This window comes from Petromyzon marinus, chromosome 76, assembly GCF_048934315.1.
Source record: "Petromyzon marinus isolate PM22_M1 ecotype Great Lakes invasive population chromosome 76, UKy_Petmar_22M1.pri1.0, whole genome shotgun sequence".
NCBI lineage: Eukaryota > Metazoa > Chordata > Hyperoartia > Petromyzontiformes > Petromyzontidae > Petromyzon > Petromyzon marinus.
The window spans coordinates 141,356-154,813 of NC_133742.1; the positions used below are offsets into that span (position 1 = coordinate 141,356).

At 56.4% G+C, this 13,458-nt stretch overlaps 1 protein-coding gene across 1 annotated transcript in view; it reads right to left on the reverse strand.

Moving 5' to 3' along the window:
* Positions 1 to 3,470: 3,470 nt before the first annotated feature.
* Positions 3,471 to 13,458, reverse strand: part of LOC116958352 (uncharacterized) — a 41,499-nt gene continuing 31,511 nt past the window's right edge. The window contains exons 7-9 of the mRNA XM_076056474.1: positions 7,824 to 8,259; positions 7,089 to 7,355; positions 3,471 to 4,673 (exon numbers count right to left, since the gene is read on the reverse strand). Coding sequence (XP_075912589.1) covers positions 3,772 to 4,673; positions 7,089 to 7,355; positions 7,824 to 8,259 — 1,605 coding nt within the window. The 3' untranslated portion in view covers positions 3,471 to 3,771. The remainder of the gene's footprint in view (positions 4,674 to 7,088; positions 7,356 to 7,823; positions 8,260 to 13,458) is intronic.

Consider the following 13,458-nt stretch of genomic DNA (forward strand, 5'->3'; position numbering starts at 1 on the left):
AGAGACCCACAGAGATACATAGAGACACAGAGACACATAGAGACCCACGGAGATACATCGAGACCCACAGAGATACATAGAGACCCACAGAGAGATACATAGAGTTACATAGAGACCCACAGAGATAGATAGAGACCCATAGAGATACATAGAGACCCATAGAGATACATAGAGACACACAGAGATACATAGAGATATATAGAGACACACAGAGATACATAGAGACACACAGATATACATAGAGATACATAGAGACCCACAGAGATACATAGAGACCCACAGAGATACATAGAGATCCGCAGAGATACATAGAGACACACAGAGATACATAGAGACCCACAGAGATACATAGAGACACAGAGATACATAGAGACACACAGAGATACATAGAGACACACAGAGATACATAGAGACCCACAGAGATACATAGAGACAGAGATACATAGAGACCCACAGAGATACATAGAGACACACAGACCCACAGAGATACATAGAAACCCACAGAGATACATAGAGACCCACAGAGATACATAGAGACCCACAGAGATACATAGAGACCCACAGAGTGGTGGTGAGTCTATGGCTCTCTGTGTGGTGGTGAGTCTATGGGTCTCTGTGTGATGGTGAGTCTATGGGTCTCTATGTGGTGGTGAGTCTGTGTCTCTCTGTGTGGTGATGAGTCTTGGGTCTCTTTGTGGTGATGAGTCTATGGGTCTCTGTGTGGTGGTGAGTCTGTGTCTGTGTGATGGTGAGTCTGTGTCTGTGTGGTGGTGAGTCTATGGGTCTCTGTGTGGGGGTGAGTCTATGGGTCTATTTGTGGTGGTGAGTCTATGGCTCTCTGTGTGGTGGTGAGTCTATGGCTATCTGTGTAGTGGTGAGTCTGTGGGTCTCTGTGTAGTGGTGAGTCTATGGGTCTCTGTGTGGTAGTGAGTCTATGGTTCTCTGTGTGGTGGTGAGTCTATGGCTATCTGTGTAGTGGTGAGTCTGTGGGTCTCTGTGTGGTAGTGAGTCTATGGGTCTCTGTGTGGTGGTGAGTTTATGGATCTCTGTGTGGTGGTGAGTCTATGGGTCTCTGTGTGGTGGTGAGTCTGTGTCTGTGTGATGGTGAGTCTATGGCTCTCTGTGTGGTGGTGAGTCTATGTCTCTCTGTGTGGTGGTGAGTCTGTGTCTGTGTGGTGGTGAGTCTATGGGTCTCTGTGTGGTGGTGAGTCTATGGGTCTCTGTGTGGTGGTGAGTCTATGGCTCTCTGTGTGGTGGTGAGTCTGTGTCTGTGTGGTGGTGAGTCTATGGGTCTCTGTGTGGTGGTGAGTCTATGGGTCTCTGTGTGGTGGTGAGTCTGTGTCTGTGTGATGGTGAGTCTATGGCTCTCTGTGTGGTGGTGAGTCTATGTCTCTCTGTGTGGTGGTGAGTCTGTGTCTGTGTGGTGGTGAGTCTATGGGTCTCTGTGTGGTGGTGAGTCTATGGGTCTCTGTGTGGTGGTGAGTCTATGGCTCTCTGTGTGGTGGTGAGTCTGTGTCTGTGTGGTGGTGAGTCTATGGGTCTCTGTGTGGTGGTGAGTCTATGGGTCTCTGTGTGGTGGTGAGTCTGTGTCTGTGTGGTGGTGAGTCTATGGGTCTCTGTGTGGTGGTGAGTCTATGGGTCTCTGCGTGGTGGTGAGTCTATGGGTATCTGTGCGGTGGTGAGTCTATGGGTCTCTGTGTGGTGGTGAGTCTATGGCTCTCTGTGTGGTGGTGAGTCTATGTGTCTCTGTGCGGTGGTGAGTCTATGGGTCTCTGTGCGGTGGTGAGTCTATGAGTCTCTGTGCGGTGGTGAGTCTATGGGTCTCTGTGTGGTGGTGAATCTGTGGGTCTCTGTGTGGTGGTGAGTCTGTGTGTAAAGCAATCAACACCGATATAAAAAATCAAGCTCATCACCACCATCTGCCACTCATCACTTCCTTTATTGGTTTTTCGTACCGGCATCAGACTGACAGCTGCCGCTGGGGGTGCCCCTAGGCTAGAGACCCACACAACAGCAGCAGTCACCATCACCCTCCTACTGACAGCAGACTGACCCACAGAGACAGCTGCCACTGGGGGTGCCCCTAGGCTAGAGACCCACACAGAAGCAGTGTCCATTGCTTTCTGCGGTCAAACTTGGTGCGTTATTATCATCATCATCATCAGCTTCTTCATCATCATCAGCAGTAGTTATGAGCAGCAGGAATAGCAAGCAGTAGCAGCATCGGCAGCATCATCATCATCAGCAACAGTGACATCAGCAGCATCACCATCATCATTAGCATCATCATCATCAGTATCGCCATCATCATCAGCATCGCCATCATCATTAGCATCATCATCATAATCAGTATCGCCATCATCATCATCATCAGTATCGCCATCGCCATCACCATCATCAGTATCGCCGCCATCATCATTAGCATCGCCATCATCATCATTAGCATCGCCATCATCATCATTAGCATCGCCATCATCATCATTAGCATCGCCATCATCATCAGTATCGCCATCATCATCAGTATCGCCATCATCATCATCAGTATCGCCATCAGCATCGCCATCATCATCATTAGCATCGCCATCATGATCATCATCAGTATCGCCATCATCATCATCAGTATCGCCATCATCATCATCAGTATCGCCATCATCATCATCAGTATCGCCATCATCATCATCAGTATCGCCATCATCATCAGTATCGCCATCATCATCATCAGTATCGCCATCAGCAGTCGCATCAGCATCATCATCATCATCATCGCCATAATCATCATCAGCATCATCATCATCAGTATCGCCATCATCATCAGCATCATCATCATCAATATCGCCATCAGCAGTCGCATCAGCATCATCATCAGCACGACTGCTGCCCACCAACTCTGTCTGACCTCCAACATCGTGACCCCTGCACCTACTGACCCCTCGGTGACCTCCTGGTGACCCCCTAGGTGACTCCTCAGGGGACCCCTCCAGTGACCCCCCTGGTGACCCACGAGATAACCCCCCAATGACCCCCAGGTGACCCCCTGGTGACCTCCCTGGTGACCTCCCTGGTGACCCCTCTGGTGACCCCCCCGGTGACCTCCGCTGGTGACGCCCCTAGGTGACCCCCCGGTGTCCCCCAAGGTAACCCCCAAATGACCCCCTGGTGACCCCCCGGTGACCCCCTAGGTGACCCCCATGGTGACCTCCCTGGTGACCCCTCCGGTGACCCCCCTGGTGACCCCTCATAGGTGACCCCCTGGTGACCCCAAGATAACCCCCCCAATGACCCCCTAGGTGATCCCCCCGGTGACCCTACTGGTGACCCCCTGGTGACCTCCATGGTGACCTCTCTGGTGATCCCCCGGTGACCCCCCTAGTGAACCCCCAAGGTGACCCCTTGTTGACCTCCAGGTGACCCCCCAGTGACCCCCCCCATGGTGAACCATAGATTAACCCCTAGATGACCCCCTTATGACCACCCGGTGACCCCCAGTGACCCCCTGGTGACCCCCTGGTGACCCCCCAGGTGACCCCCTGGTGACCCCCCAGGTGAGCTGCGAGGGGAGTCGGCACAGGGGGGAGGAGGAGGCGTTGGCGACCGTTGCCGTGGCGACCGTCGCCCTGACAGCTGTTGCCGTGGCGACCGTTGCCGTGGCGACCGCCGGGCAGCGTTGCCAGGCATGTGGAGGTGGAGGAGGAGGTGGATGAGGATGCCGCTGCCGTTGCTGGGGGGGGGGGGGCGGTCGCCGTGGTTGCCGTGGCAACGAGCGGCCCGGAGTTACCGATGGAGGTGTGCGAAGGGGGTGGAGGAGGTGGAGGAGGGGATGGAGGCCGAGGAGGTTGAGGATGGGGTGGAGGAGGGGGTGGAGGAGGTGGAGGAGGTTGAGGAGGTGGAGGTTGAGGAGGGGGTGGAGGAGGTGGAGGAGGTGGGAGAGGTGGAGGAGGAGGTGGGGGTGGAGGCGGTGGAGGCGGTGGTGGAGCTTGAGGAGGCGGTGGAGGGGATGGAGGCCGAGGAGATGGAGGCGATGGTGGTGGAGGCCGACGACGAGGAGGTGGAGGAGGAGGAGGAGGTGGTTGAGGAGGGGGTGGAGGAGGTGGAGGAGGAGGGGATGGAGGCTGAGGAGGTTGAGGATGGGGTGGAGGAGGTGGGGGTGGAGGCGGTGGAGGCGGTGGTGGAGCTTGAGGAGGCGGTGGAGGGGATGGAGGCCGAGGAGATGGAGGCGATGGTGGTGGAGGCCGACGACGAGGAGGTGGAGGAGGAGGAGGTGGAGGAGGTGGTGGAGGAGGTGGTGGAGGAGGTGGAGGAGGAGGGGATGGAGGCTGAGGAGGTTGAGGATGGGGTGGAGGAGGTGGGGGTGGAGGCGGTGGAGGCGGTGGTGGAGCCTGAGGAGGCGGTGGAGGGGATGGAGGCCGAGGAGATGGTGGCGATGGTGGTGGAGGCCGACGACGAGGAGGTGGAGGAGGTGGTGGAGGCGATGGTGGTGGAGGAGGTGGTGGTGGAGGAGGAGGAGGTGGAGGAGGTGGAGGTTGCGTGTCCCGGCCGTGCCAGCCGGGTGCTCCACCTGCGAAGGGCAACTGCTGCTCGCTGGCGGAAGTGGCGCGTGGTGAGCGTGTAGAGGAGCGGGTTCAGGGCCGAGTTGATGGGCAGGATGAAGATGACCACCCACGAGCTCATGGTGCCTGTGGGAGGAGGGAGGGGGGGGGGGGAGCGAAACGTCGTGGGAACGTCGCGGGGAACGTCAGGAACGTCGTGGGAACGTCGTGGGAACGTCAGGAACGTCGCGGGGAACGTCAGGAACGTCGTGGGAACGTCGTGGGAACGTCAGGAACGTCGTGGGGAAGTCGGCAACGTCGCGGGGACGTATGTGTGAATCTCATGGGGACGTTGGGGAACGTCGTGGGAACGTTGTGGGAACGTCGTGGAAGCGTCGTGGGAACGTCAGCAACGTCGTGGGACCGTATGTGTGAATCTCATGGGAATGTCAGGAACGTCGTGGGAACGTCGTGGGAACGTCGTGGGAACGTCGGAAACGTCGTGGGAACGTCGCGGGAACGTCGTGGGAACGTATGTGTGAATCTCATGGGAACGTCGGGAACATCGTGGGAACGTCGTGGGAACGTTGTGCGAACGTCGTGGGAACGTCGTGGGAACGTCGGAACGTCGTGGGAACGTCGTGGGAACGTCGGAACGTCGTGGGAACGTCAGGGACGTCGTGGGAACGTTGTGGGAACGTCGTGGGAACGTCGTGGGAACGTCGGGAACGTCGGGAACGTTGTGCGAACGTCGTGGGAACGTCGTGGGAACGTCGGAAACGTCGTGGGAACGTCAGGAACGTCGTGGGAAGGTCAGCAACGTCGCGGGAACGTACGTGTGAATTTCATGGGAACGTCGGGAACATCGTGGGAACGTTGTGGGAACGTCGTGGGAACATCGGAAACGTCGTGGGAACGTCAGGAACGTCGTGGGAACGTCGGAAACGTCGTGGGAACGTCGCGGGAACGTCGTGGGAACGTATGTGTGAATCTCATGGGAACGTCGGGAACATCGTGGGAACGTCGTGGGAACGTTGTGCGAACGTCGTGGGAACGTCGTGGGAACGTCGGAACGTCGTGGGAACGTCGTGGGAACGTCGGAACGTCGTGGGAACGTCAGGGACGTCGTGGGAACGTTGTGGGAACGTCGTGGGAACGTCGTGGGAACGTCGGGAACGTCGGGAACGTTGTGCGAACGTCGTGGGAACGTCGTGGGAACGTCGGAAACGTCGTGGGAACGTCAGGAACGTCGTGGGAAGGTCAGCAACGTCGCGGGAACGTACGTGTGAATTTCATGGGAACGTCGGGAACATCGTGGGAACGTTGTGGGAACGTCGTGGGAACATCGGAAACGTCGTGGGAACGTCAGGAACGTCGTGGGAACGTCGGAAACGTCGTGGGAACGTCGCGGGAACGTCGTGGGAACGTATGTGTGAATCTCATGGGAACGTCGGGAACATCGTGGGAACGTCGTGGGAACGTTGTGCGAACGTCGTGGGAACGTCGTGGGAACGTCGGAACGTCGTGGGAACGTCGTGGGAACGTCGGAACGTCGTGGGAACGTCAGGGACGTCGTGGGAACGTTGTGGGAACGTCGTGGGAACGTCGTGGGAACGTCGGGAACGTCGGGAACGTTGTGCGAACGTCGTGGGAACGTCGTGGGAACGTCGGAAACGTCGTGGGAACGTCAGGAACGTCGTGGGAAGGTCAGCAACGTCGCGGGAACGTACGTGTGAATTTCATGGGAACGTCGGGAACATCGTGGGAACGTTGTGGGAACGTCGTGGGAACATCGGAAACGTCGTGGGAACGTCAGGAACGTCGTGGGAACGTCAGGAACGTCGTGGGAACGTCAGGAACGTCGTGGGAACGTATGTGTGAATCTCATGGGAACGTCGGGAACATCGCGGGAACGTCGTGGGAACGTTGTGGGAACGTCGTGGGAACGTCGTGGGAACGTTGTGGGAACGTCGTGGGAACGTCGTGGGAACGTTGGAAACGTCGTGGGAACGTCAGGAACGTCGTGGGAACGTCGTGGGAACGTCGGAACGTCAGGAACGTCGTGGGAACGTTGTGGGAACGTCGTGGGAACGTCGTGGGAACGTCGTAAACGTCGTGGGAACGTCAGGAACGTCGTAGGAACGTCGGGGGAACGTCGGAAACGTCGTGGGAACGTCAGCAACGTCGGGGGAACGTCGCGGGAACGTCGCGGAAACGTCGTGGGAACGTCAGGAACGTCGTAGGAACGTCGTGGGAACGTCAGGAACGTCGTGGGAACGTCAGGAACGTCGCGGGAACGTCGCGCGAACGTCGTGGGAACGTCGTGGGAACGTCGGGAACGTTGTGCGAATGTCGTGGGAACGTCGCGGGAACGTCAGGAACGTCGTAGGAACGTCGTGGGAACGTCAGGAACGTCGTGGGAACGTCAGGAACGTCGCGGGAACGTCGCGGGAACGTCAGGAACGTCGTGGGAACGTCAGGAACGTCGCGGGAACGTCGCGGGAACGTCAGGAACGTCGTGGGAACGTCAGGAACGTCGCACGAACGTCGCGCGTCCCCCACCGGGAATGTCGACGCTGAGGAGCGCGAGCGCCTTCAGCACGAAGATGGGGATCCAGCAGAGCGCGTCGGTGAGGACGATGAAGAAGAATCGTCGAGCCACACCCAGGTCGCGACGGGCCCGGCCGGAGGTCACGGCGGTGACCCCCGGCCGCGACCTCCTGACCCCACGCCCCGCCCCTCCCCCGCCACCCCGCGCGGGGCCACGGAGAGACCAGAACATGGAAGAGTAGCAGAGGAGGATGACGAGGAAGGCGATGAGGTTCACACCTGCAGGTGGTGGGTGGTGGTGGTGGTGGTGGTGGGGGTGGTGGTGGTGGTGGGGGTGGTGGTGGGAGTGGTGGTGGTGGTGGTAGTGTTGGTTGGAGGGATGGCAGTGGTGGTGGTGGTGGTGATTGCAGGACAAAGAGAGGGGCAACTGTTAACGTCATCATCACCACCACCCCCACCACCACCACCACTACCACCACCACCCACCACCACAACCACCACCACCACCAACACCACCACCACCACCACCATCCCTCCAACCAACACTACCACCACCACCTCCACCACAACCACCACCACCACCACCACCCACCACCACCACCAACCACCAACCACCACCACCACCACCACCACCCACCAACCACCACCACCCCCACCACCACCACCATCACCACCACCACCCACCACCACCACCACCACAACCACCACAACCACCACCCACCCACCACCACCCACCACCAAACCCACCCAGCAACACCCCGTCCGAGTAGACCTTTGCCGTGCCGCCGCCGCCGCCGCCGCCGCCCGGCCGCCTGTCCGCGTGCAGTGGGAAGCAGACTCCGTTGCGTCCGTACAGGTCGTCACCCAGACGCCCGCCCACCAGCAGAGGGCCCAGCGCCAGAGACGAGCCGCCCAGCCAGGCCACGGCCAGCGAGGCCTGGGTCCTCCTCCTGCTGCTGCTGCTGCTGCTGCTGCGGCCGCCTCGCCGGCAGGAGGACGCGGGCACGGAGCGGGACGACGAGGAGGAGGAGGACGAGGAGGAGGAGGAGCGGGAGGAGGAGGAGGACGAGGAGGAGGGTGGTGGTGGTGGTGGAGGCGGTGGTGGCGGTGGCGAGGACGAGAAGGGGAACACGATGCAGGCAAAGCGCTCCAATGTTAGGGCGGCGAGGAGGAGCACGGAGACCTTGGGGGGGGGAGGAGGAGAGGGGGGGAGAGGGGGGGAAAGGTGGGGAGAGGGGGGAGAGGGGGTTGAAAATATTTCCCCAAGGAAACGTCGCCAAGAACGTCACCAAGAACGTCACCAAGAACGTCACCAAGAACGTCACCAAGAACGTTACCAAGAACGTCACCGAGAACGTCACCAAGAACGTCACCAAGAACGTCACCAAGGACGTCACCAAGAACGTCACCGAGAACGTCACCAAGAACGTCACCAAGGACGTCACCAAGAACGTCACCGAGAACGTCACCAAGAACGTCACCAAGAACGTCACCGAGAACGTCACCAAGAACGTCACCAAGAACGTCACCGAGAACGTCACCGAGAACTTCACCAAGAACGTCACCAAGAACGTCACCAAGAACGTCACCAAAAACGTCACCGAGAACGTCACCGAGAACGTCACCAAGAACGTCACCAAGAACGTCACCAAGAACGTCACCGAGAACGTCACCACGAACGTCACCAAGAACGTCACCAAGAACGTCACCGAGAACGTCACCGAGAACGTCATCAAGAACGTCACCAAGAACGTCACCGAGAACGTCACCGAGAACGTCACCAAGAACGTCACCAAGAAAGTCATCAAGAACGTCACCAAGAACTTCACCAAGAACGTCACCAAGAACGTCACCAAGAACGTCACCAAGAACGTCACCAAGAACGTCACCAAGAACGTTACCAAGAACGTCACCGAGAACGTCACCGAGAACGTCACCAAGAACGTCACCAAGGACGTCACCAAGAACGTCACCGAGAACGTCACCAAGAACGTCACCAAGAACGTCACCGAGAACGTCACCAAGAACGTCACCAAGAACGTCACCGAGAACGTCACCGAGAACTTCACCAAGAACGTCACCAAGAACGTCACCAAGAACGTCACCAAAAACGTCACCGAGAACGTCACCGAGAACGTCACCAAGAACGTCACCAAGAACGTCACCAAGAACGTCACCGAGAACGTCACCACGAACGTCACCAAGAACGTCACCAAGAACGTCACCGAGAACGTCACCGAGAACGTCATCAAGAACGTCACCAAGAACGTCACCGAGAAGGTCACCGAGAACGTCACCAAGAACGTCACCAAGAAAGTCATCAAGAACGTCACCAAGAACTTCACCAAGAACGTCACCAAGAACGTCACCAAGAACGTCACCAAGAACGTCACCAAGAACGTCACCGAGAACGTCACCGAGAACGTCACCGAGAACGTCACCGAGAACGTCACCGAGAACGTCACCGAGAACGTCACAGAGAACGTCACCAAGAACGTCACCGAGAACGTCACCAAGAACGTCACCAAGAACGTCACCGAGGACGTCACCGAGAACGTCACCGAGAACGTCACCGAGAACGTCACCAAGAACGTCACCAAGAACGTCACCAAGAACGTCACCGAGAACATCACCAAGAACGTCACCAAGAACGTCACCAAGAACGTCACCAAGAACGTCACCAAGAACGTCACCAAGAACGTCACCGAGAACGTCACCAAAAACGTCACCGAGAACGTCACCGAGAACGTCACCAAGAACGTCACCAAGAACGTCACCGAGAACGTCACCGAGAACGTCACCGAGAACGTCACCGAGAACGTTACCAAGAACGTCACCAAGAACGTCACCGAGAACGTCACCGAGAACGTCACCAAGAACGTCACCAAGAACGTCACCAAGAACGTCACCAAGAACGTCACCAAGAACGTCACCAAGAACGTCACCAAGAACGTCACCGAGAACGTCACCGAGAACGTCACCAAGAACGTCACCAAGAACGTCACCGAGAACGTCACCGAGAACGTCACCAAGAACGTCACCAAGAACGTCACCAAGAACGTCACCAAGAACGTCATCAAGAACGTCACCAAGAACGTCACCGAGAACGTCACCGAGAACGTCACCGAGAACGTCACCGAGAACGTCACCAAGAACGTCACCAAGAACGTCACTGAGAACGTCACCAAAAACGTCACCAAGAACTTCACCAAGAACGTCACCAAGAACGTCACCAAGAACGTCACCAAGAACGTCACCAAGAACGTCATCAAGAACGTCACCAAGAACGTCACCGAGAACGTCACCGAGAACGTCACCGAGAACGTCACCAAGAACGTCACCGAGAACGTCACCAAGAACGTCACCAAGAACGTCACCAAGGACGTCACCGAGAACGTCACCAAGAACGTCACCGAGAACGTCACCAAGAACGTCACCAAGAACGTCACCAAGAACGTCACCGAGAACATCACCAAGAACGTCACCAAGAACGTCACCAAGAACGTCACCAAGAACGTCACCAAGAACGTCACCAAGAACGTCACCGAGAACGTCACCAAAAACGTCACCAAGAACGTCACCAAGAACGTCACCGAGAACGTCACCAAGAACGTCACCAAGAACGTCACCAAGAACGTCACCGAGAACGTCACCGAGAACGTCACCGAGAACGTTACCAAGAACGTCACCAAGAACGTCACCGAGAACGTCACCGAGAACGTCACCAAGAACGTCACCAAGAACGTCACCAAGAACGTCACCAAGAACGTCACCAAGAACGTCACCAAGAACGTCACCGAGAACGTCACCGAGAACGTCACCAAGAACGTCACCGAGAACGTCACCGAGAACGTCACCGAGAACGTCACCAAGAACGTCACCAAGAACGTCACCAAGAACGTCACCAAGAACGTCATCAAGAACGTCACCAAGAACGTCACCGAGAACGTCACCGAGAACGTCACCGAGAACGTCACCGAGAACGTCACCAAGAACGTCACCAAGAACGTCACTGAGAACGTCACCAAAAACGTCACCAAGAACTTCACCAAGAACGTCACCAAGAACGTCACCAAGAACGTCACCAAGAACGTCACCAAGAACGTTACCAAGAACGTCACCAAGAACGTCACCGAGAACGTCACCAAGAACGTCACCAAGGACGTCACCAAGAACGTCACCGAGAACGTCACCAAGAACGTCACCAAGAACGTCACCAAGAACGTTACCAAGAACGTCACCAAGAACGTCACCGAGAACGTCACCGAGAACTTCACCAAGAACGTCACCAAGAACGTCACCAAGAACGTCACCAAAAACGTCACCGAGAACGTCACCGAGAACGTCACCAAGAACGTCACCAAGAACGTCACCGAGAACGTCACCGAGAACGTCACCACGAACGTCACCAAGAACGTCACCGAGAACGTCACTGAGAACGTCACCGAGAACGTCATCAAGAACGTCACCGAGAACGTCACCGAGAACGTCACCGAGAACGTCACCAAGAACGTCACCAAGAAAGTCATCAAGAACGTCACCAAGAACTTCACCAAGAACGTCACCAAGAACGTCACCAAGAACGTCACCAAGAACGTCACCAAGAACGTCACCAAGAACGTCACCAAGAACGTCACCGAGAACGTCACCGAGAACGTCACCGAGAACGTCACCGAGAACGTCACAGAGAACGTCACCAAGAACGTCACCGAGAACGTCACCAAGAACGTCACCAAGAACGTCACCAAGGACGTCACCGAGAACGTCACCGAGAACGTCACCGAGAACGTCACCAAGAACGTCACCAAGAACGTCACCAAGAACGTCACCGAGAACATCACCAAGAACGTCACCAAGAACGTCACCAAGAACGTCACCAAGAACGTCACCAAGAACGTCACCAAGAACGTCACCGAGAACGTCACCAAAAACGTCACCGAGAACGTCACCGAGAACGTCACCAAGAACGTCACCGAGAACGTCACCGAGAACGTCACCGAGAACGTCACCGAGAACGTCACCGAGAACGTTACCAAGAACGTCACCAAGAACGTCACCGAGAACGTCACCGAGAACGTCACCAAGAACGTCACCAAGAACGTCACCAAGAACGTCACCAAGAACGTCACCAAGAACGTCACCAAGAACGTCACCGAGAACGTCACCGAGAACGTCACCAAGAACGTCACCGAGAACGTCACCGAGAACGTCACCGAGAACGTCACCAAGAACGTCACCAAGAACGTCACCAAGAACGTCACCAAGAACGTCATCAAGAACGTCACCGAGAACGTCACCGAGAACGTCACCGAGAACGTCACCGAGAACGTCACCAAGAACGTCACCAAGAACGTCACTGAGAACGTCACCAAAAACGTCACCAAGAACTTCACCAAGAACGTCACCAAGAACGTCACCAAGAACGTCACCAAGAACGTCACCAAGAACGTCATCAAGAACGTCACCAAGAACGTCACCGAGAACGTCACCGAGAACGTCACCGAGAACGTCACCAAGAACGTCACCGAGAACGTCACCAAGAACGTCACCAAGAACGTCACCAAGGACGTCACCGAGAACGTCACCAAGAACGTCACCGAGAACGTCACCAAGAACGTCACCAAGAACGTCACCAAGAACGTCACCGAGAACATCACCAAGAACGTCACCAAGAACGTCACCAAGAACGTCACCGAGAACGTCACCGAGAACGTCACCAAGAACGTCACCGAGAACGTCACCAAAAACGTCACCAAGAACGTCACCAAGAACGTCACCGAGAACGTCACCAAGAACGTCACCAAGAACGTCACCAAGAACGTCACCGAGAACGTCACCGAGAACGTCACCGAGAACGTTACCAAGAACGTCACCAAGAACGTCACCGAGAACGTCACCGAGAACGTCACCAAGAACGTCACCAAGAACGTCACCAAGAACGTCACCAAGAACGTCACCAAGAACGTCACCAAGAACGTCACCGAGAACGTCACCAAGAACGTCACCAAGAACGTCACCAAGAACGTCACCGAGAACGTCACCGAGAACGTCACCAAGAACGTCACCAAGAACGTCACCAAGAACGTCACCAAGAACGTCATCAAGAACGTCACCAAGAACGTCACCGAGAACGTCACCGAGAACGTCACCGAGAACGTCACCGAGAACGTCACCAAGAACGTCACCAAGAACGTCACTGAGAACGTCACCAAAAACGTCACCAAGAACTTCACCAAGAACGTCACCAAGAACGTCACCAAGAACGTCACCAAGAACGTCACCAAGAACGTCATCAAGAACGTCACCAAGAACTTCACCAAGAACGTCACTAAGAACGTCACCAAGAACGTCACCGAGAACGTCACCAAGAATGTCACCAAGA